The sequence below is a fragment of the Manis pentadactyla genome, chromosome 11 (assembly GCF_030020395.1).
Source record: "Manis pentadactyla isolate mManPen7 chromosome 11, mManPen7.hap1, whole genome shotgun sequence".
In the NCBI taxonomy this organism is placed as follows: Eukaryota; Metazoa; Chordata; class Mammalia; order Pholidota; family Manidae; genus Manis; species Manis pentadactyla.
In genome coordinates, this window is record NC_080029.1 from 42217936 (window position 1) to 42241457 (window position 23522).

The 23522-nt window shown below is 39.7% G+C and overlaps 1 protein-coding gene across 4 annotated transcripts in view; it reads right to left on the minus strand.

The window, feature by feature from the left end:
* The window catches only part of KIAA0586 (KIAA0586 ortholog), a 170482-nt gene that overhangs the window by 95896 nt on the left and 51064 nt on the right, over positions 1–23522 (minus strand). For all 4 annotated transcript variants that reach the window (XM_057488412.1, XM_057488411.1, XM_057488410.1 and 1 more), the window contains 3 exons: positions 14517–14704; positions 12705–12809; positions 11442–11522 (listed from right to left, as the gene is read on the minus strand). In XM_057488412.1, the coding sequence (XP_057344395.1) occupies positions 11442–11522; positions 12705–12809; positions 14517–14704 (374 nt within the window). The remainder of the gene's footprint in view (positions 1–11441; positions 11523–12704; positions 12810–14516; positions 14705–23522) is intronic.

The window sequence follows — 23522 nt, forward strand, 5'->3', positions numbered from 1 at the left end:
GCCCTGTCTTCCCCCGACACCAGCAGCAGCTTGCCCTCGTCCTCTTTTTCCGGCGCTGGATCCTCACACTCACCACTCCTCTTTGACCTTTGGGTAAGTTTTCCCCCGGAGCAGGCCACTCTTCCCCGAGCTATCGCAGCGCCATTGACCGTGACCATCCGGCAAGGCCCTGACGCTCGGGGACGAGGGGGAAACTCTCCCCGCCTTAGGCCTTCACGGCTGTGGCAGACCCTCAGGCCCCTCCTCCAACAGCCATAAACGAGGTGACTCCTTTGTGGATGAGAACGCTCCCCTTTTCCCCCCTCCTCTTTCCGTTCCTTCCGCCGAAAATTCCTAGTACTAGGTACCTCGGACTCCAGCACTCTGCCTTCTTAGAGAAGTCCGAGTGACGACATACACTTCCTAAGAAATTCGGACTCGTATACGAGTTTCTGCAGACCACCAAGGATCATCGGGGACGCCCTTTGTCTCCTTGCGGTCTGCTCCCAGTCCGAGGATCTCCGTTCGTCTTCCCCTGTTTGTCTCCTTCTCTGTCCTTTAGCCATGGGAGCCTCCTCATCCCTCCCTGAAAGTTCACCTCTTGAATGCCTGCTCAAGCATCTAACTACCCTCTCCCTGACCAATATATATAATGATATAAAACCAAAACTTCTCCGTAAATACTGCTCCCAAGATTGGCCAACATACCCCCTAGACAATCACAACCAATGGCCCGCAGGGGGAACTCTTGATCCTAACATCACTCGCGATCTCTTTAACTACTGCCAGCGCCTGAAAAAATGGAAGGAGATTCCCTATATCGAAGCTTTTCGCCTCCTAGCTCAAAATCCCAGCCTCTGCACCACCTGTTCCACACCCCAAGTTCTCCTAGCCTGCAAGCCGTCTCCCTCCCCTCCACACACTCCCGGTCCCTCTTCGATTACCTTTGACCCAGCCGACGAACCTCCGCCATACAGGCTTCCCCCTCCAGGCCGACCCCGCTCCAACAACCCCTCCACCCTCTTCCGCTGTCGCCTCCCCCTCCTCTCCTACAACAGCCCCTCCCCCTTCCTCCACCACCGCCACCACTGACTCCACCCCCACAGAAGCCTCCCATTCACTCCCTTCCCCCTCCTCTCCTACAAAAACCCCTCCTCCTTCCTCCACCACCATCTGCTCCCCCACCTCAACCCCCCTGCAGTTCAAGCCTGAGCCTTTCAGCCCCCCCTAACTAAGTCCCAGGAGCCTCCTCCATCTTTGCCCCCATCACCTGTTTCTCCCCCACAGACTGAGCCAGAACCCTTCAGTCCCCCTCAGACTCGGTCCCGAGGGCCTCCCAAAATTATCGCCCCCCTCCAGGAGGTAGCAAGATCTGAAGGCATCATGCGCGTTCACGTCCCTTTCTCTTTAGGAGATTTAGCCCAACTTGAGAAACGCCTAGGTTCCTTTTCCACTGATTCCACGACATATATCAGGGAGTTTCAATGGACCCTCCAGTCATAAAGCCTCACACATCATGACATTTTCATGCTCCTGGCCAATACCCTCCTTCCTGAAGAGCGTAGATGAGTTTGGGACTTCGCCCAAACACACGCCACCGAAACCCACAGGACTGATCCCACTTATCCCCCTGGCCCCACCGCTGTCTCCGAACAAGACCCACACTGGGATTATAACACTGCCATGGGTCTCCGCTCTCAAGATACTTTCGCCTCCTGCTTAATAGCAGGTCTGAAAAAGACAGCTCGTAAAGTAGTCAATTTTCAAAAGCTCCAAGACATAATTCAAAGGAGGGAGGAGACTCCCTCCGAGTTCTTAGACAGACTCACTCAAGCCCTATTACAGTATACCAGCCTAGACCCAGAAACGCCTGATGGGAGACATGTCCTTATGACATACTTCCTAGCTCAAAGTTACCCCGACATTAAAGCTAAACTCAAAAAGTTAGAACAGGGCCCTGCTACCCCACAGACTGAGATCCTAACAGTGGCCTTTAAAGTCTTCCATAACCAGGAGGAGGAGAAAGAACGCCGTAAACAAAAGGCTGATCAGGCCAATTTCCAAATGTTGGCCCAGCTGATAAAACCACAACCTGGGCGCCCTTCTACAAACAAGTACCCCCAGGAGCTTGTTTCAAGTGCGGAAAAGAGGGACATTGGTCAAGGGCGTGCCCCTCCCCCAGATCTCCTACCATCCCATGCCCCAGATGCCACAAAAAGGGCCACTGGGGGTCTAATTGCCCAGCCACCCAAAGGGGAGGCTGGACGAACAACCCCCATCCTAAGCCCGCCGTAGTGGGGCTGGCAGAAGAAGATTGACGGGGCCCAGGGGCTTCTCACCCGACCATTTCCATCACCAACAGGAGCCCAGGGTTACCTTAATAATAGACGGTCACCCCATCTCCTTCCTCCTAGATACAGGAGCCACCTTCTCAGTCTTGCGGGAATACCGGGGCCCTACCACGCTGCCATTACTCCTATAGTCGGGGTAGGAGGTAAACAGATTTTCCCATTAAACACCCCCCCTTTTATGCACAATCCAGGACAATCCCATACCTTTCTCTCACTCCTTCCTGGTTATGCCCCAATGTCACATCCCCTTACTAGGACGGGACATCCTTTCTCTCCTCCATGTTTCCATAACTATATCCACTCCCACAGCCCCCAGTACTCCCTTTCTGATGGCCCTCATAGCCGACGACCCCCCTCTACCCAATGAAAGTTCCAGTTCCGCCCTCATACATCCTGTAAATCCCAAAGTTTGGGACATTACAAGCCCCTCCGTGGCTCTATGTCCTCCTGCCTCTATCAAATTACGTGACCCCTCTCAGTATATCTGTCAGGCCTAATACCCCCTAACCACTTTAGCCCTCATAGGCCTTCAACCCATCATTCAAGATCTTTTAAACAAAAATTACCTCAGACCCACTCACTCCCCGTTTAATACCCCCATATTAGCTGTTAAAAAAACCAACGGATCTTTCCGCCTCATCCAAGACCCTCGCCTCATCAACATGGCCATCGTCCCTATCCATCCCTTAGTTCCAAATCCATACACCCTTTTATCGCGGATCCCTGCCTCGGCCTCCCACTTCTCAGTCCTAGATCTCAAGGACGCATTTTTTTTTCCTATCCCTCTGGACCCCTCCTCCCAATATTTTTTTACAGAAAACGGCTCCTCTCTGACTTGCCTGTTCCAAAACCAAGACAGAAATCCTTTCCTTTCTAGGCCTGGCTGGGTATTTTGGAGCGTGGTTCCCTAACTTCTCCCTGTTGGCAAGACCCCTATACAACCTCAGCAAGGGCCCCGCTGAAGAACCATTATCCTCCTCACCCCAACACTCCTTCATTAAGCTCTGTCAAGCCCTTGTGGAAGCCCCAGCTCTCCATCTTCCTGATTTGTCGAAGCCCTTCTCATTATACATTCATGAGAGGTCCAGTCAAGCTCTAGGAGTCCTAGGCCAACATTATAGCCCATCCTTTGCCCCAGTAGCTTATCTTTCCAAGCAATTAGACTCCACAGTTCGGGGATGGGCCCCCTGCCCACGGGCATTAGCCGCTGGACAGCTCTTGCAGAAGGAAGCTCATAAACTGACATTCGGGGCGCCCCTTACCATTCTGTCCCCACATCACCTAAAGGATCTCTTAACCTACAAAAGTTTACAGACTCTCCCTCCCTCCAGACTCCTGACCTTACTGTCCTCTTTCCTCCAAAATCCCATTCACCCCCTTTGCCATCCATACCCGAATCATGACTTTTTCCTCCTTTACTGCTCCCCCACTCTCTCTTGCTTTTTTTCCTCATTCCTATTGTCTTCCCCGCCACCCCAGCCTCTTTTGTATGGCGATTCAAAGTCAGACAGACTTACACACAGCATCAAACAAAAATTACTGCCCTCATTACCACATCAGACTGCCCTCTGAAAGGCTGCTCCGAGCCTTTACACCTCCACTTTCCTCCCTCCACCGAAGTGTTCACTAGCAGCTACCTTTATTCTCCCTACCTCTGCTTCCTCTATGAGCAAAAACAAGCCTATTACAGGCGATGGCCAGACACCTACAGGGGATGTCCCTACAGGTCTTGCATCATTCACTATATGGGTAACTCCTGGTACCCACAGTATTACTCCTCCAACCATTTCATAAAATATCCCAATAGCTCATTCTCCTTATCAATCCCAGATCCCTGGAACTCTCGATGGGCCACCGGGGTCACAGCCTCAGTTTACTATGGGGGGTCCTCGACCCCCCACGGTGCCCTTCATATCTCTCGAGAGTATGTTCCCTCTCATTCCCAGATCTCTCAAGTTGCATCGGACATCGGACATTCCGAAAAAGTCACTGTCCAAACTCTTGACGGCGCCTCTTCATCTTCTTACCCCCGCTCCTACTCTTGGTTACAGCTCATTCAAGACACCACCATCTTTCTCAACCACACCCTCAACACCACCAATTGTTTCTTGTGTGCATCACTACAGCGCCCACTGCTGGCTGCCGTGCCCCTTAATATTTCCAACTACTCCTTCCATGCAGAAGGACAACCCTTCCGTTCTCTGGCAGACATACCCCTATGGGAACCAGAATATGCAGATAATCTCACCATCCACCACTGTGTAGGCCCAACCCCTCCCCCCTCCAGCGCACTTCACTGTCTCTCTATCTACACCCCTACCTCTGGCTCTAAGACTTTTACGCAACCAGGTCACTTCTTTTGGTGTAATGGCAGCCTTTTCAACTGTCTCCCAACTCCAATATACCCTGCATTCTCGTCACCCTAATCCCACAGCTTACACTTTACAGCATGGCAGAATTTCTTGAGCTCCAACCTCCCTTGCCCTCACGCACAAAAAGGGCTGCTTTCCTTTCCATCATGGTCGGTATCTCTTTGACCACCTCAGCCATTGGGGCAGGGTTTTCGGGAGGAGCCTTGGGTCACTCTCTATGGGCAATTAAAGATCTCAACGCCAAACTTGAGGGAGCCCTGACATTCACTGCTGATTCCCTGGCCTCTCTCCAAAGACAGGTCACTTCACTAGCTAAGGTCACCCTTCACAACCGGTGGGCCTTAGATCTGCTTATAGCCGAGAAGGGCAGCGCCTGCGTCTTCCTTTGAGAAGAGTGCTGCTATTACATCAACGAATCCGGCATTGTAGAAACTGACATTACCAAACTCACCAACCTTGCCTCCAGCCTCCACTCTGCTTCCAATTCCAACCCACTCTCTTCAATACTAACAAACCCCTTCCTCACCTGGCTGTGGCCCATTGCAGGCCCTATAATAATCATTCTTCTCGCCTGTCTCTTCTTACCTTGTATAGTAAAGTTTATCAAATCCCAAGTCGGTAAAATCTCTAATCAAACTTTCAACCAGCTTTTACTCAGGAACTACCAGCTTTTAGCCACAGAAGATCCCTCACCCTCACGTAACCTCCTCACCATATGCTGAGATGGACCCCTCTCTCTGCTGGAAACTGTTCCTGGAAACAATGGCCACAGACGCCTGGCTTCTGGCACCCGTATCCTCTTGGCACCATTGGAATCAACAAGTCCTCGACCTATGGTTATAGGGAACCTTCATTGATTTCCAACCTGAAGAAGTCCACACCTACTCGTCCTTACTGTGGGGAGTCCTATCAACCCTTTCCTCTCAGTCCTCAAGCCCTCACTCCCTTCTCCGTCCCCATTCAGCAGGAAGCAGTCAGAGAGAAAGCAACGTCCACAACCCCATAGAGAAGAAAGGGGGGAATGAAGGGCCCCCATCCATAAGATGGCAAACCTCCTGCTTCTCTTACGAGTCCTCGGTTCCCGCTGGCACCACCTGAAGCCCAATCACCTCTCTTCGCCCTCCTAATCCCAGCACCTAGCCAATAGCCACCAGCCCTGTAGAAGTGACACCTCAATCACCCCATGCCCCTTCCTATATAACCCAGCACCTTTCCCTAATAAAGCAGAATTCTCCGGTGAATTGCTGCTGTGTGTCACTCCTTTCCTTTCAAACACGCTCACAGAGTTACAGAAAAATACTCAAGACATCAGGGAGGAACACAAGAAAGAGACAGAAAATTTGAAAAATACACTATCCGAAATAAAACATACAATGGAGGGATTTGAAAGCAGAGTAGATGAAGTAGAGGAGATGGTAGACGAAAGAGAAATTAGAAAACAGGAATACAAAGAAGCTGAGGCACAAAGAGAAAACAAGATTTCAAGGAGTGAAAGAATATTAAGAGAACTGTGTGACCAATCCAAACAGAACAACACTTGCATTATAGGGTTACCAGAAGAAGAAGAGAGAGTAAAAGGGATAGACAGTGTCTCTGAGGAGGTAACTGCTGAAAATTTCCCTAATCTGGGGAAGGAGACCATGGAGGTGCACAGATCTCCCAACACAAGGGACCCTATGAAGACAACACCAAGACATATAATAATTAAAATGGCAAACACCAAGGAATAAGGACAGAGTATTAAAAGCATCAGAGAGAGAAAACAGATCACATACAAAGGAAAACCCATCAGGCTATTATTAAACTTGTCAACAGAAAACTTAAAAGCCATAAGGAAGTAGCATGATATATTTAATGCAATGAAACAGAAGGGCTATGAAATAAGAATACTCTACCTGGCAAGATTACCATTTAAATTTGAAGCAGGATATAACCATTACAAGTATCTATGCACTCAACACAGGAGCACCTAATTATGTATAACAAATACTAACAGAATTAAAGGGGGAAATAGAATGCAATGCACTCATTTTAGGAGACTTCAACACATCACTCACTCTAAAAGACAGATCAACCAGAAAGAAAATAAGGAGACAGAGGCACTGAACGACACATTAGAACAGATGGATCTAACAGACATTTATAGAACATTACACCAAAAAGCAGCAGGATACACATTCATCTTAGTGCACATGGAACATTTTTCAAAATAGATCACATACTAGGCCACAAAAAGAGCCTCAGTAAATTCAGAAGCATTGAATAATGCCAAACAGCTTCTCAGACCACAAAGGTATGAAACTAGAGATAAATTATGCAAAGAAAACAAAAAAGTCCACAAACACATGGAGGAATAACAACATACTCCTAAATAATCAATGCATCAATGACCAAATAAAAACAGAAATAAAGCAATATATGGAGACAAATGAAAACAACTCAACACCCCAAAATCTGTGGGAGGCAGCAAAGGCAGTTCTAATAGGAAAATATATTGCAGTACAGGCTTACCTCAGGAAAGAACAATTCCAAATGGATAGTCTAAACTCACAATTAATGAAACTAGAAAAAAAATAACAAAAGAGGCACCAAGTCAGCAGAAGAAGGAAAATAAAGAAATAAAATAAATAAATTTCATTCTTAGAATAGAAATAAATAATATTTAGAATGCTAAAATAATAGAAAGAACCAGTGAAACAAGGAGCTGGTTCTTTGAGAAAACAAACAAAATAGATAAACCCCCTAGCCAGACTTATCCAGAGAAAATGAGAGTGTACACACATAAACAAAAACAGAAATGAGAAAGGAAAAATCACTATAGACACCACAGAAATATAAAGATTTACAGGAGAAAACTATGAAAAATTATATGCCAGTAAATTGAATAACCTAGGAGAAATGGACAACTCTCTCAAAAAATACAACTTTCCAAGACTGACCCAGGAAGAAAAAGAAAATCTGAACAGAACTATTACCAGCAATTAAATTGAACTGGTAATCAAAAAACTACCTAAGAACAAAAAGCTTGGGCGAGACGGCTTCACCACTGAATTTAATCATTTACTGAAGACCTAATATCCATCTCCTTAAAGTTTTACAAAAGTAGAAGAGGAGGGAATACTTAAAAACTCATTGTATGAGGCCAGCATCACTCTAATACCAAAACCAGGCAAAGATACCACAAAAAAAGAAAATCACAGACCAATATCCCTGATGAACAAAGATGCAGAATACTCAACAAAATATTAGCAAACTGTATTCAAAAACACATCAAAAAGATCATCCATTATGATCAAGTGGGATTTATTTCAGGGATGCAAGGATGGTACAATATTCAAAAATCCATCAACAACATACACCATATCAACAAAAAGAAGGACAAAAATCACATGATCACCTCGATAGATGCTGAAAAAGCATTTGACAAAATTCAACATACATTCATGATAAAAACTCTCAACAAAATGGGTACAGAGGGCAAGTACCTTAACATAATAAAGGCTATATACGATAAACCCAGAGCCAATATTATTCTTAACAGTGAAAAGCTGAAAGCTTTTACTTTAAGATCGGGAACAAGACAGGGATGCTCACCCTCTCCACTTTTATTCAACATAGTACTGGAGGACCTAGACTCAGCAATCAGAAAACACAAAGAAATAAAATGCATCCAGATTGGTTAAGGAGGAAGTTAAACTGTCACTATTTGCAGATGACATGATATTGTACATAAAAAACCCTAAAGAATCCACCCCAAAACTACTAGAACTAGTAACTGAATTCAGCAAAGTTGCAGGATACAAAATCAGTACACAGAAATATGTTGCATTCCTATAAACTAATGATGAAGTAGCAGAAAGAGAAATCAGAAAAACAATTCCATTCACAATTGCCTCAAAAGGAATAAAATACCTAGGAATAAACCTAACCAAAGAGGTGAAAAACCTATACCCTGAAAACTACAAGACACTCTTAAGAGAAATTAAAGAAGACACCAATAAATGGAAACACATCCCATGTTCATGGGTAGGAAGAATTAATATTGTCAAAATGGCCATCCTGCCTAAAGCAATCTACAGATTCAATGCAATACCCATCAAAATATCAATGGTATTTTTCAACAAACCAGAACAAATAGTTCCAAAATTCATATGGAACCACAAAAGACCCCAAATAGCCAAAGCAATTCTGAGAAGGAATAAAGCAGGGGGGATCACACTCCCCAACTTCAAGCTCTATTACAAAGCCACAGTAATCAAGACAATTTGGTACTGGCACAAGAACATACCCACAGATCAATGGAACAGAATGAGAGCCCAGATATAAACCCAAGCATATATGGTTAATTAACACATGATAAAGGAGCCATGGATAAACAATGGGGAAATGACAGCCTCTTCACCAACTAGTGTTGGCAAAACTGGACAGTTACTGGCAAGAGAATGAAACTGGATTATTGTCTAACCCCATACACAAAAGTAACCTCGAAATGGATCAAAGATCTGAATGTAAGTCATGAAACCATAAAACTCTAAGAAGAAAACATAGGCAAAAATCTCTTGAATATAAACATGAGCAACTTTTCCTGAATGCATCTCCTTGGGCAAGGGAGACACAAGCAAAAATTTTAAAATGAGACTACATCAAAGTAAAAAGCTTCTGTATAGCCAAGGATACCATCAGTAGAACAAAAAGGCATCCTACAATATGGGAGAATATATTCGTAAATGATATATCCGACAAGGGGTTAACATCCAAAATATATAAAGAACTCACACACCTCAACACCCAAAAGGCACATTACCTGATTAAAAAATGAGCACAGGATAGGAAGAGACACTTCTCAAAAGAAGAAACCCAGATGGCCAACAGGCACATGAAAAGATGCTCCACCTTGCTAATTATCAGGGAAATGCAAATTAAAACCACCTCACACCAGTTAGGATGGCCAATATCCAAAAAAGCAAGGAACAACAAATGCTGGTGAGGATGAGGAGAAAGGGGAACCTTCCTATACTGCTGGTGGGAATGTAAATTAGTTCAACCACTGTGGAAAGCAATATGAGGCTCCTCATAAAACTAAAAATAGAAAGACCCATTGACTCAGAAATTCTGCTTTTAGGAATTTATCCAAAGAAAACAAAATTTCAGATTCAAAAAGACATATGCACCCCTATGTTTATCGCAGCACTATTTACAATAGCCAAGATATGGAAACAATCTAAGTGTCCATCAGTATATAAATGGATAAAGAAGATGTGATATATATACACAATGGAATATTATTTGGCCATAAGAAGAAAACAAATCCTACCATTTGCAACAACATGGATGGAGCTAGAGGGTATTATGCTCAGTGAAGTAAGCCAGGTGGAGAAAGACAAGTATCAAATGATTTCACTCATCTATGGAGTATAAGAACGAAGAAAAAAACTGAAGGAACAAAACAGAAACTAACTCACAGACCTCAAGAAGGGACTAGCAGTTATCAAAGGAGAGGGGTGGCAGAGAGCTGATGGGAAGGGTGGGAGAAGAGGAGTGAGGGGTATTATGATTGGCACACATGGTGTGTGGGGTCATGGGGAAGGCAGGACAGCACAGAGAAGACAAGTAGTGACTGTCTGACATCTTACTATGCTGATGGACTGTAACTGCCATGGGGTGTGTGTGGGACTTGAAAATATGGCTGAATACAGTAACCACAATATTTTTCATGTGCCTTAATTAAAAAAAAAATGGGCAAAGACCATAACAGACACCTTACCAAAGAAGGTTTAACACATGAAAAATCAGCATATGAGATTTTCCACATCATATGTTATCAGGAAAATGCAAGTTAAAACACACCTATTAGAGTGGCCAAAATCCAGAACACTGATAACAACAAATGCTGACAAGGATGTGGAGCAGCAGGAACACTCATTCATTGTTTGTGGAATACAAAATGGTACAGTTTCTTTGGAAGACAATTTAGCAGTCTCTTACAAATCTAAACATACTTTTACCATACAACCCAGCAATCCAGTTCCTTGATATTTATCCAGAGGAGTTGAAAACTTATGTCTACACAAAAACCTGCACATAAGTGTTTATAGCAGCTTTATTTGAAGTTGCCAAAAGTTGGAAACAACTAAGATATCCTTTAGTAGGTGAATGAATAAATAAATTGTGGACAATGGAATTACTACACTAAGAAGAAAGGAGCTATTAAGTCATGAAAAGATATGAAGGAAGCTTAAAGGAATATTATTAAGTGAAAGAAGCCAATCTCAAAAGGGTACATACTGTATGATTTCAAGTATATGAAATCACGTCTCCATAGTGGAGACAGTGAAAAAGTTCAGTGCTTGCCAGGGACTGGGGTGAGTGGTAGGAATCAGTAAGTGGAACAGAGGGTTTTTGGGCAGAGAAAATACTCTGTATGATGCTATAATGATGAATATGTTTATCCAAACCCATAGAATGTACATCAAGAGTGAACCCTAAGGTAAACTATGGACTTTGGGTGGTTATAATGTGACAATGTAGGTTCATCAATTTTAACAAATGTACCAGTCTGGCGGGGACGTTGATAACACATGTGTGGGGCTACAGGTATGTGATAAATCTCTATATCCTCCTCTCAATTTTTCTGTGACCCTAAAAAGTAATAATAATTAAGTCTTTTAAAAAAGATAATTAATCACATGAAAAACTACTGGTAGAAAAATAATTTCTTGTGGTTTTTAAGCTTTGTTACCTGTATGACATCGATTACTTCATCAAAGTTATTTCCTGGAAACTTCACCTCTTCTTCATCTATCTTTGCAAATTCTGGGGTCTAAGAAAGCATTTTCATTTTCAGAAAGTTTTTGTTATGCTTAATATATTTTTAGTTTATACATAATTCATCGTATTTTTTCCCATAACACAAACATATAATTACATGGCCCTCTTTTTTATTTTAATATCCTGTTCAATATTTCTTTCATTAGTAAATGAAATCCAAGATACTCTCAAGCTATTAGGTTCTCATTTTGATAGCTATAAAAAATTAAATATAAGTTTTCCTGTCAAGGATTCCATCAACAATAAAACTTAAGACTATTGATCAAGTTGATTTGATTGTGATTTCTCTCCTAGAGTTAAAGTGTTTATGTATGTGGATATATAAGTATATACATACAGAAACTCATGACATACACAGAATCAAATAATTTAGCAAGATAAACAAAACAGTTATTTCACCTATTTAGGCTCTAAGCCTCACTATACATAATCTAGTCACCAAAAACCATGATAGCCTTTCCCTGAAAGCAGAATTATAAACAATCCAAAAATTATTATTTGTAATCATATTATTTTAATAAACTTCCATTGAAAAAAGTTATTCATGAAAAATTTTAATTAAGTACAAATACCATTTAGATCAGGTCTATTTTACCATTTCTGATCATGAAAAATTGTTGGTGCTCTCCCTTTCCTTAAAGTGTATTCTTGATGACCAAAATTTGCTTTCAATACATGAAACCTAGAAAAACTTAGTTGCTACTTAGCTGTGCAGTGAGGTCATAACTTCATAATTTAACAGTAAATAAATAGTAGGAAGAAATATGTATTTTTGCATCATGTCAATAGTACTATGACAAAGTCGCATCTCAAAATATGCACTTCAATCATGACTATGAAAGTCACGTTCAGGAAAACTATAATTCCAATTTAAATCAAGATTCTTCGCCAAAGATATAGAAATTTTTTCTTCACATCTGAGTCTTACAACTTAAATTATCAAAAAATTACACTAAGGATTATCACTTTCAGAATGTTTATAAATATAAGGATCTTAAACAAATTTTCATTTTCAAGTTCATAAGCAATTCCAGATTCATTTTGAGTCTTTTCCTAAAAACCTAAACAACTATGATAATAATTTATTATTATAATGGAAACTTTGCATGCAATATGTAGTTAAAACCTATAATCAGACATTATTCAAAACTGTATGATAAACTCTGAACAATACCTGTATCCAGGTTTTTAGAGGAGATGTTTCTTTTGGACTAGGCAGAGAGAGGCTGACATCAGCACTACCATTTGAAATGCTGTCAATATCTACATTTGGTAATACCTAAAACAGAACACAACTTCCAGTTTTCTGTTGATCATTCTGATTCAAATGTTTGTCAATCTATGTATCAACAATAATTAATTTTTATTGTGAAGTCAATGGATAACAAAATTTTTAATTATGATAATATATTTTACAAAATTTGGAAAATACAGGAACATACAAAATCCAACTAGCTTAAAATAACTTCATTTTCACTATTCACTTTTTACTGTCCATTTATGCATATTTATCTTACTGTACACTTATGCATAACTAAAATCTAAAGTAGTTCCATTCCTGATTTTTTGTTATACTTATGTCATAAACACTATACTTCTATATAGACTTCATAATTACATTTTAAGTGACTGTGTAATATTTCAACAAATATACATGCTTTAATTATTTAATCATTTTCCTGTTGGTAAACATTTAGTATATTTCTAATATTTCTACTATTTTATATATACATAACTACAAAAAATTTCATATATATATAGGGTTTTTCTTCCTAGACCTGAATTATTTCATTATGTTAGATAACCAGAGATTAGATTATTTTCTTAGGCCACAGGGCATGAATATTTAAAATTCTTAGTAATTTTTACTGCCAAAATGCAATCCAAATGAGCTCTATTTATATCAAAAACACAATTATAAATTTTACTCAAATTAAATAATGTAATTGTTTCAGCAATATCAGTTTTTAAATGGCAGTGTATTACTGTTATTTTAATTTACATTTTCACTAGCAAGACTTAAATTATTCAGTTTGTTTGCTTTTAAACTATATTTCCCCTTCTGTAATCTTACTCATGCTCTCTGCATACTTCTACATTTGCATCTATGTTTTCTTATTAACTTATGGAGGTTTTTATGTTTAATAGTTAATCCTTTCTAGCACATTCCTTTCGTATTTTGCTCACTGTATGTTGTTTTTCTTTTAATTTAGGAATATTCTACAGGCTTAAGTTTATATTTTAGACTTCAATCTACTTTTCTGCCATATCTAAGTTTTCTTCTCCCATATCCAGACTTAGCTTTAGTGTTGATAAAGATTCCATGAAATTATCTTCTAGTTCTTGTATATTTTTATATTTCAGTTATACTTTAACCTATTGTCTATTTAGAACTTGCTAGCCTTACAGTTTAGAGTCTAAAAGTGATCTATTTTCCACATTTCCTACCAATAATAATATACATTATTTCATTTATAAGAATCCTATTTTCCACTGATTTATTTTAAAATACCCAATGCTATTTCTCAAATACTTTGTTTTATAGGACAAGTATCAAAACACTTTAACTTTTATAAACCTTTGTTCTTTCAAATACCAAAATGATCCTAAAGTTCAAGTTAAAAACATGATTCTTTTTAAAATTTTAATTCATTTAAATTATACGTCAACTTAGGAAGAATTGACAACTTGAATATTTAATCTTCACGAGTTCTTGCTCCATTTATTCAAGTCTTCTTAATTATGGTTGAAGTCATACATATTCTTCTTTTTTAATTATAATATAATGTTCCCTTTGGAATATCAAGTCACCTAGATGTGAGTCGCTTAAAAAAGGTAGCTTAAATCAAACAGAATAAGGATAGAGACATCACATTAATATCTTAGTTTTAACCCATGATGAAAGCAAAGTATTCATGAAATAATAAGTTCTAAAGCTAAAACAAAGTTTGTTTTTTTCCTTGATATTTTCTGCACCATGGCATACCTGTACAGTAAGTTGAGGAGGATCCTTTTTCTCCGACTTCATTTCTACAACTGCTATATTAGGTTTCTTTACTGCAGTTTCTGTTTTTCGAGATGATGGAGGAATAGAAGTAGTCACTGTTACAGGGTGTGGCTTGTTTACTATTACTCCAGCAGGTATCATCGAATCACTATTACTTTGGGTTTGTCCTAAAAAGTTTGGGGGAGAAAATGAGTCAACCATTTTGGAAATAAAGAGAAAAATCTAATACAGAAGTTATATCCTTACAGCTGAATTCTCATCTGAAGGAAAAGCACTAGCTGCAATCACCTGTCCCTTGTCACCATACTGTCAACATACTCATCTCGTCATTCTTGTAGCAGCAACTAACATTTATTAGTCATTCATATGTACTAAACACTTCACATACACTATCTATTTTAAGCCTATGAGTATTAATATTACCCATGTATTACAGTTGAAGAAACAGAACTTTAGAAACAATTTGCCAAAGGTCATAATTGTTTGTATATGGCAAAGCCAAGACTAAAGTGTATTGTATTATATGGCATTATTTTTGTTCTTATATCTTTATTGAGCAACAATGGACAGAAATAAAAACAAAAACAAAATATTATTGGTTTGATTACTAATAAATAGCATGTAAGCCCACTATTTGGCAACTATCAGAGCTGTCAAAAACTTTTTAGCTTTCACTTTAAAAGTTCCGTTTGTTAGCTATATTTCAAAATACAAAGGGACAGTACACTGCACTCACTAAAAGCACAGACTCTAAGGGGGGAAAAATATGGCAGAGTAGGAAGGCAAGGCAGAAACCTCCTCCCACACACACATACATACCAAGGAAACAAGTACAGCAAATACAATTAAACCTGAAGATGACTTGAAGACTTCAGAACATAACACCTACACCTGAGAGGAAGAGAAGCTCCCATAGAAAAAGTTAATGTGGCACAGCCATGATCGAGTGGGACCCAAGCCTTTTCCCCATACCAGCCCACAGGTGGGAGGAAGAAGAATGGATCAGGGAGTAGATAGGTACTCAGGAACTCTGCACACCTGGCCCCAGAGATATGCTCTGGGAGCACAACTCCACATTGCGTTGGGTTTTGGTGATTAGTGGGGCTGGACACCATGGACAACTGGAGCACTCTGGAAGGCTGAGACTCCTGCTAGTTGTGGAGGACAGGCATGCTCCACAAGTCCCACTGAGACCCAAAACAGAGGTGGGCAGGCTGAAAGATTTCCCAGCAGCAGGAGGGCTGCCAGAGGTACAAGGGTTGGATAGAGCTCTCTCTGCAAGAGAAAGGGCAGATGAACATACCTTCCCAGTCCTCCCTTGGCTCAATAGTTAGGGCACGCTCAGAAGCCCTACATGCTCCATCACTGAGCTGACAGCTCAGGCATACAGCACTTCCCTTACCAGCCAACAGTGGTGTCAGACTTTGGTACCTGACAGGCAGAGGGAGCCTATCCCATCTTAGCCCTGTTGCAGCTCAACTGGGGAGGTAACTGCAGGAGTCAGCTCCAAGAACACTTTCTTCCACCCTGACACCCCACACTTTACCACTCCCACCACCCCACACCCCTCCCACACCCTCCCTCAACCTCACGCCCCCACCCTGGACAGCTTTGCTTGGTGCTATGTACCTGGCCACTGCCATATCCATATTATGCCACCACAACTGGCTGTATGGCGCTAGTATCCAAAAATAATGCAATTGGCCCACCCACCCTGTTAACCCTGCAGCCCCACGATCGCTGTACGGCAGGCTGAGGGTGACTTGACCACAATGATACTATTAGAAATAACTGCTCTGACCACAAAGGGCACACTGAGAAAAACTGCCAGCTGCAGCATACTGAGACCACTTCCAGCAGACAAACATAAAGGTGGCTCCACCCATTGCCCACCAAAAGCAACTGGGGTTCTACCTCAAAGGAGAACCAGAAACTCGAGAGGAAAGAGACTTGAGCTTCTGGACACCACAGGACGCCTGCTTCATAAAATTACTTTCTAGGCCAGGAAGCATAGTACATCCATCTAATATAAACAAAGAAACACAGAAACACTAAGAAAATGAGGAGGCAGAGGAATATGTTCCAAACAAAACTACAAGATAAAATATCAGAAAGAGGCTAAATGAAACAGACATCACCAGTCTTCTTGATAAAGATTTCAAAGTAAAATTAATAAATATGCCCACTGATAAGCAGAAAAATATTGAAGATCTCAGAGAAGACTTCAACAAAGAGATACAAGAGCTGAAAAAGAGCCACTCAGGGCTAAAGAATACAGTAACTGAAATGACACATACAATTGAAGGAATGAAAAAGAGATTGTGGCAAGTAGAGAAGACAATCGATGAGATGGGAATTAAACAATAGGAACACAACAAAGCAGAAGAATAGCTAAAAAAGAATCTCTGGGAATGAAAGAATGATAAGAAAGTTGTGTGACCAATCCAAACAAAATAATATTCTTATAATAGGGGTATCAGAAGGAGAAAACAGAGACAAAGGGATAAAAGTCTCTTTGAGAAAATAATTGTTGAGAACTTCCCCAGTCTAGGAAAGGAAATAGACATTCAGGTCATGAAAGTTCAGAGAGCCCCTAATAAAAGGAACCTCAGGAAGATAAAACACATATAACAATTAAAATGGCAAAGATTAAGGATAAGGAGAGAGCAATGAAAGCAGCCAGAGTGCAAAAAACATTACTTATAAGGAAAACCCCATTAGGCTACCATCAGACTTCTTAGCAGAGACTTTACAGGCCACAAGTGAGTGGCAAGAAATATTTACTGTACTGAAACAGAAGGACCATCAACCAAGAATCCTCTACTGAGCAAGATTATCATTCAAATTTGAAGCAGAGATTAAACAATTCCCAGGTGAACAAAGGCTGAAGGGATTTTCTACTACTAAACTGGCATTATAGGAGATATTAAATGGACTACCATAGACAGAAATGTTCCTGAAGCTAAGTCATTTTCATCAGTGAATTTAAAAACAGTAAAGGTAGTAGACCAATTACTTGCTGAGCAAGTACGAAATTAACACAAAAGTAGTAAAACGAACTATACACAAAATCAGTCAAGGGATACACAAAAAGTGCAGATTATGACATCTAATACATAAAGTGTGGAGGAGGAAGAAGGAAAAACAAGTACTTTTAGATTGTATTTGAAAAAGAGCAATCATCATCTTAATACCGACTGTTATGTACTCAGGAAGCTATCCTTGAACTTTATGGTAACCAGAAACCTAAAGCTGATAATAGATAAACAAAAAACTTAAAAAAAGAGAAATCCAACCACAACATTAAAGAACACCATCAGTAACAAAAGAAGAGTAAAACTCAGGAAGAAAGGAACAGAGAGGAGCTATAAAAACAAGAAAATAATTATTAAAATGGCAATAAGTGCATACCTATCAATAATTACCTTAAATATAAATGGATTGAATACACCAATCAAAAGACACAGAGTGGCAAAAAGGATAAACAAACAAGACCTATCTACATGTTGCCTACCAGAGACCCATTTCAGACCAAAAGGCATACACAGATTGAAAGTAAACTGATAGAAAAAGATATTTCATGAATGTAAAAGGAAGGAAAATGCAGGAGTAGCAGTATTTGTGTCAGACAAAACAGACTTCCAAACAAAGAAAGTAACAAGAGACAAAGGAGGACATTACATAATGATAAAGGAGTCAGTCCAACAAGAGGATATAACCATTGTAAATATCTACCTACCTAACAAAGAAGCACGTGTGAAACAAATACTAAAAGAGCTAAAGGGGAAAATAGAATGCAATGCATTCATTTTAGGAGACTTCAACAAACCACTCACTCCAAAGGACAGATCAACCAGACAGAAAATAAGTAAGGAGACACAGTCACTGAGCAACACATTAGAACAGATGGACCTAACAGACATCCACAAAACATCCACCAAAAAGCAGCAGGATATACATTCTTCTCAAGTGCACATGGAATATTTTCCAAAATAGATCACATACTAGGCCACAAAAAAAGCCTCAGTAAATTCAGAAGCATTGAAATAGTGTTAACCAGCTTCTCAGACCACAAAGTTATGAAACTTGAGAGAAATCATGCAAAGAAAACAAAAAAGCCAATGAACACATGGAGGTTTAACAACATGCTTCTAAACAAACAATGCATCAGTGACAAAATAAAAACAGAAATCAAGTAATATATGCAGACAAATGAAAACAACTCAACACCCCAAAATCTGTGGGACTCAGTGAAGGCAGTTAGAAGAGGAAAGTATCTGGCAATATAGGCTGACTTCAGGAAAGAAGAACAATACCAAATGAACAGTCTAAACACACAATTAATGAAAATAGGAAAAGAAGAACAAATGAGGCCCCAAGTCAGTAGAAGGAGGGACATAATAAAGATCAGAGCAGAAATAAATAAAATTGAGAAGAATGAAACAATAGAAAAGAATAAATGAAACCAGGATCTGGTTAATTGAGAAAAAAAAAATATATATATATATGTTAAACCCTAGCCAGACATATCCAGAAAAAATGATAGTGTACACACATAAACAAAATCAGAAATGAGAAAGGAAATATCACTATGGACACCACAGAACTACAAAGAACTATTAGAGAATACTATGAAAAATTGTATGTTAAAAAACTGGATAACCTTCAAGAAACAGACAACTTTCTAGAAAAATACAACCTTCCAAGCCTGACCTAGGAAGAAACAAAAATCTAAACAGACCAATCACCAGCAATGAAACTGAATTGGTAATAAAAATATTACCTAAGAACAGACTCTGAAGGTTTTTTAGAAAGGATTAAAGACAGCAGCATGAGAGGTGAGACAGAGCTTCCTCCTAAAACCACATATAATATGAAAATATAATTAATACAACTAATCCTAAAAGAGCAACAGGAAAGAGGGCTATGCCAAACTGCACACACCTGGAGAAAAGAAAAAACCTCATGGAACAGGGTAATGTACCAAAGCCGTGGCCCGGCAGGACCCAAGCCCTTCCCCCCCACCCCAGCTCACTGGCGGGAGGAAGAGAAATGGAGCAGGGAGAGAGTGGAGCCCTGGGACTGCTGAATACCTAACTCTGGAGATTTGCTCTGGGAGCATAAACCTACATTTCATGGTGCTTGCATGGTACGCTCATGAGTAGGGGGTTGGAAAGCTAAAACAGGCAGAATTCCTGGAGAGACTGAGATGCCAGCTGCTTATGGAAAGCAGGGATCCATATACAGCTGCTCTGGGACAAAAGAAAGGCGGGAAGTCTGAGAGACCAATCCTAACGCAAAAAAAGAGGGGAGAGAAAAAGGGATAGAAAGTGTCTTTGATGAGGTAATTGCTGAAACTTCTCCATTCTGGGGAAGAAGATAGCCTCTCAGGCCATGGAGATGCACAGATCTCCCAACACAAGGGATCCAAGGAAGACAACACCAAGACATATAGTAATTAAAATGGTAAAGCTCAAGGATAAGGACAGACTACTAAAATCAGTCGGAGAGAGAAAAAAGATCACATACAAAGGAAAACCCATCAGGCTATCAACAGACTTCTCAACAGAAACCTTACAGGCCAGAAGAGAGTTGCATGATATATTTAATGCAATGAAGCAGAAGGGCCTTGAACCAAGAATAGTCTACCTGGCAAGTTTATCATTTAAATTTGAAGGAGTGATTAAACAATTTTGAGATAACCAAAGGCTGAGAGAATTTACCTCCCACAAACCACCTCTACAGTGCATTTTGGAGGGACTCCTTTAGATGAAAGTATTCTTAAGGCTAAATACATGTCAACCAAGGGATAGACAAAGAGTACAGAATATGATTCATAACAAACAAAGAATAGAGGATGAAGAAAAAGGAGAGGAAAAAAAAAGGAACCTTTAGGTTGTGTTTGTAATTGCATACTAAGTGAATTAAATTAGACTGTTAGCTAGTAGGGGAATTACCCTTGAAACTTTGGTAACCACGAATCTAAAGCCTGCCATGGCATTTAGTACATACCTATTAATAATCACCCTAATGTAAATGGTCTGAATGCACCAATCAGAAGAAATACAGTTACTGAATGGTTAAAAAAACAAGACCCATCTATATGCTGCCTACAAGAGACTCACTTCAAACACAAACACATACACAGAATGAAAGTAAAGGGATGGAAAAAGATACTTCATGCAACTAATAGGGAGAAAAAAGCAGGAGTTGCCATACTTGTATCAGACAAAACAGATTTCAAAACAAAGAAACTAACAAGAGTCAAAGAAGGCCATTACATAATGATACAAGGGTGAGTCAAACAAGAGGATATAACTATTATAAACATCTATGCACCCAACACAGGATCACCTACATATGTGGAACAAATACTAACAGAAATAAAAGGGGAAATAGAATGCCATGCATTCATTTTAGGAAACATCAACCTACCACTGACTCCAAAGGACAGATCAACCAGACAGGAAATAAGTAAAGAGACAGAGGCACTGAACAACATATTAGAACAGATGGACATAATGAACATCTACAGAATACTCCATCCAAAAGCAACAAGATACACATTCTTCTCAAGTGCACATGAAACATTTTCAAGAATAGATCGTATACTAGGCCACAAAAAGAACCTCAGGAAATTCAAAAAGACTGAAATCGTACCAACCAGCTTCTCAGATCACAAAGGTATGAAACTAGAAATAAATTACTCAAAGAAAATGAAAAAGCCCACAAACATATGTAGGTTTAATAACATGCTCCTAAATAATCAATGGATCAATGAGCAAATAAAAACAGAGATCAAGCAATATATGGAGACAAATGACAACAGTAATTCAACACCACAAAATCTGTGGGATGCAGCAAAGTCCACGGCAAGAGGGAAATATATTGCAATACAGGCCTACCTCAGGAAAGAAGAACAATCTCAAATGAACAGTCTAAATTCACAATTAATTAAAATAGAAAAGGAAGAACAAATGAGGCCCAAAGTCCATAGAGGGAAGGACATAATAAAGATTAAAGCAGAAATAAATAAAATTGAGAAGAATTAAACAATAGAAAGAATCAATGAAAGCAGGAGCTGGTTCTTCGAGAAAATAAACAAAATAGATAACCCCTTGCCAGACTTATCCAGATAAAAAGAGAGTCCACATACATAAACAGAATCAGAAATAAGAAAGGAAAAATTACTACAGATACCACAGAAAGACAAAGAATTGTGAGAGAATACTATGAAAAATTATATGCTAACAAACTAGATAACCTAGAAATGAACAGCTCTCTAGGAAAATACAACCTTCCATGGCTGACCCAGAAAGAAAGAGAAAATCTGAATGGACCAGTTACCAGCAATTAAATTGAACTGGTAATCAAAAAACTACCTAAGAACAAAATCCCTGGACCACCAGATGGCTTCACTGCTGAATTTTATTGAACATTTAGTGAAGATCTAATATCCATTGTCCTTAAAGTTTTCCAAAGAGTAGAAGAAGGAATACTTAAAAACTCATTCTATGAGGCCAGCATCACTCTAATACAAAAACCAGGCAAAGATGCCACAAAAAAGAAAATTACAGACCAATATCCCTGATGAACATAGATGCAAAAATACTCAACAAAATATTAGCAAACCAAATTCAAAAATACATCAAAAAGATCATCCATCATGATCAAGTAGGATTTATTCCACGGATGCAAGGATGGTACAATACTCGAAAATCCACCAACATCATCCACCACAACAACAAAAAGAAGGACAAAAAACACATGATCATCTCCAAAGATGCTGGAAATGCATTTGACAAAATTCAACATACATTCATGATAAAAACTCTCAACAAAATGGGTATAGAGGACAAGTACCTCAACATAATAAAGGCCATTTATGACAAACCCATAGCCAACATCATACATAACAGTGAGAAGCTGAAAGCTTTTCCTTTAAGATCAGGACCAAGACAAGGATGCCCACTCTCCCCACTTCTCTTCAACATAGTATTGGAGGTCCCAGTGACAGGAATCAGATAACACAAAGAAATAAAATGCATCCAGATTGGCAAGGAATAAGTTAAACTGTCTTTGTTTGCAGATGACATGATATTTTACATAAAGAACCTTAAAGGATCCACTTCAAAACTACTAGATCTAATATCTAAATTCAGCAAAGTTGCAGGATACAAAATTAATACACAGAAATCTGTGGCATTCCTATACACCAACAATGAACTAGCAGAGAGAGAAATCAGGAAAATAATTCCATTCACAGTTGCATCAAAAAGAATAAAATACCTAGGAATAAACCTATCCAAGGAAGTAAAAGACCTATACCCTGAGAACTACAAGACACTCTTGAGAGAAATTAAAGAAGATACCAATAAATGGAAACACATCCTGTGCTCATGGATAGGAAGAATGAATATTGTTAAAATTGCCATCCTGCCTAAAGCAATCTACCAATGCAATGCAATTCCTATCAAAATACCAACAGCATTCTTCAATGAACTAGAACAAATGGTTCTAAAATTCATATGGAACCACAAAAGACCCTGAATAGCCAAAGCAATTCTGAGAAGGAAGAATAAAGCTGGGGGGAGTATGCTCCCCAGCTTCAAGCTCTACTACAAAGCCACAGTAATCAAGAGAATTTGGTACTCGCAGAAGAACAGACCCATAGACCAATGGAACAGACTAGAGAGCCCTGATATAAACCCAACCATATATGGTCAATTAATATATGCTAAAGGAGCCATGGACATACAATTGGGAAATGACAGCTCCTTCAACAATTGGTGTCGGCAAAACTGGACAGCTATATGCAAGAGAATGAAACTGGATTATTGTTTAACCCCATACACAAAAGTAGACTTGAAATGAATCAAAGACCTGAATGTAAGTCATGAAACCATAAAACTCTTAGAAGACAACATAGGCAAAAATCTCCTGAATATAAGCAGGAGCAACTTCTTCCTGAATGCATCTCCTCTA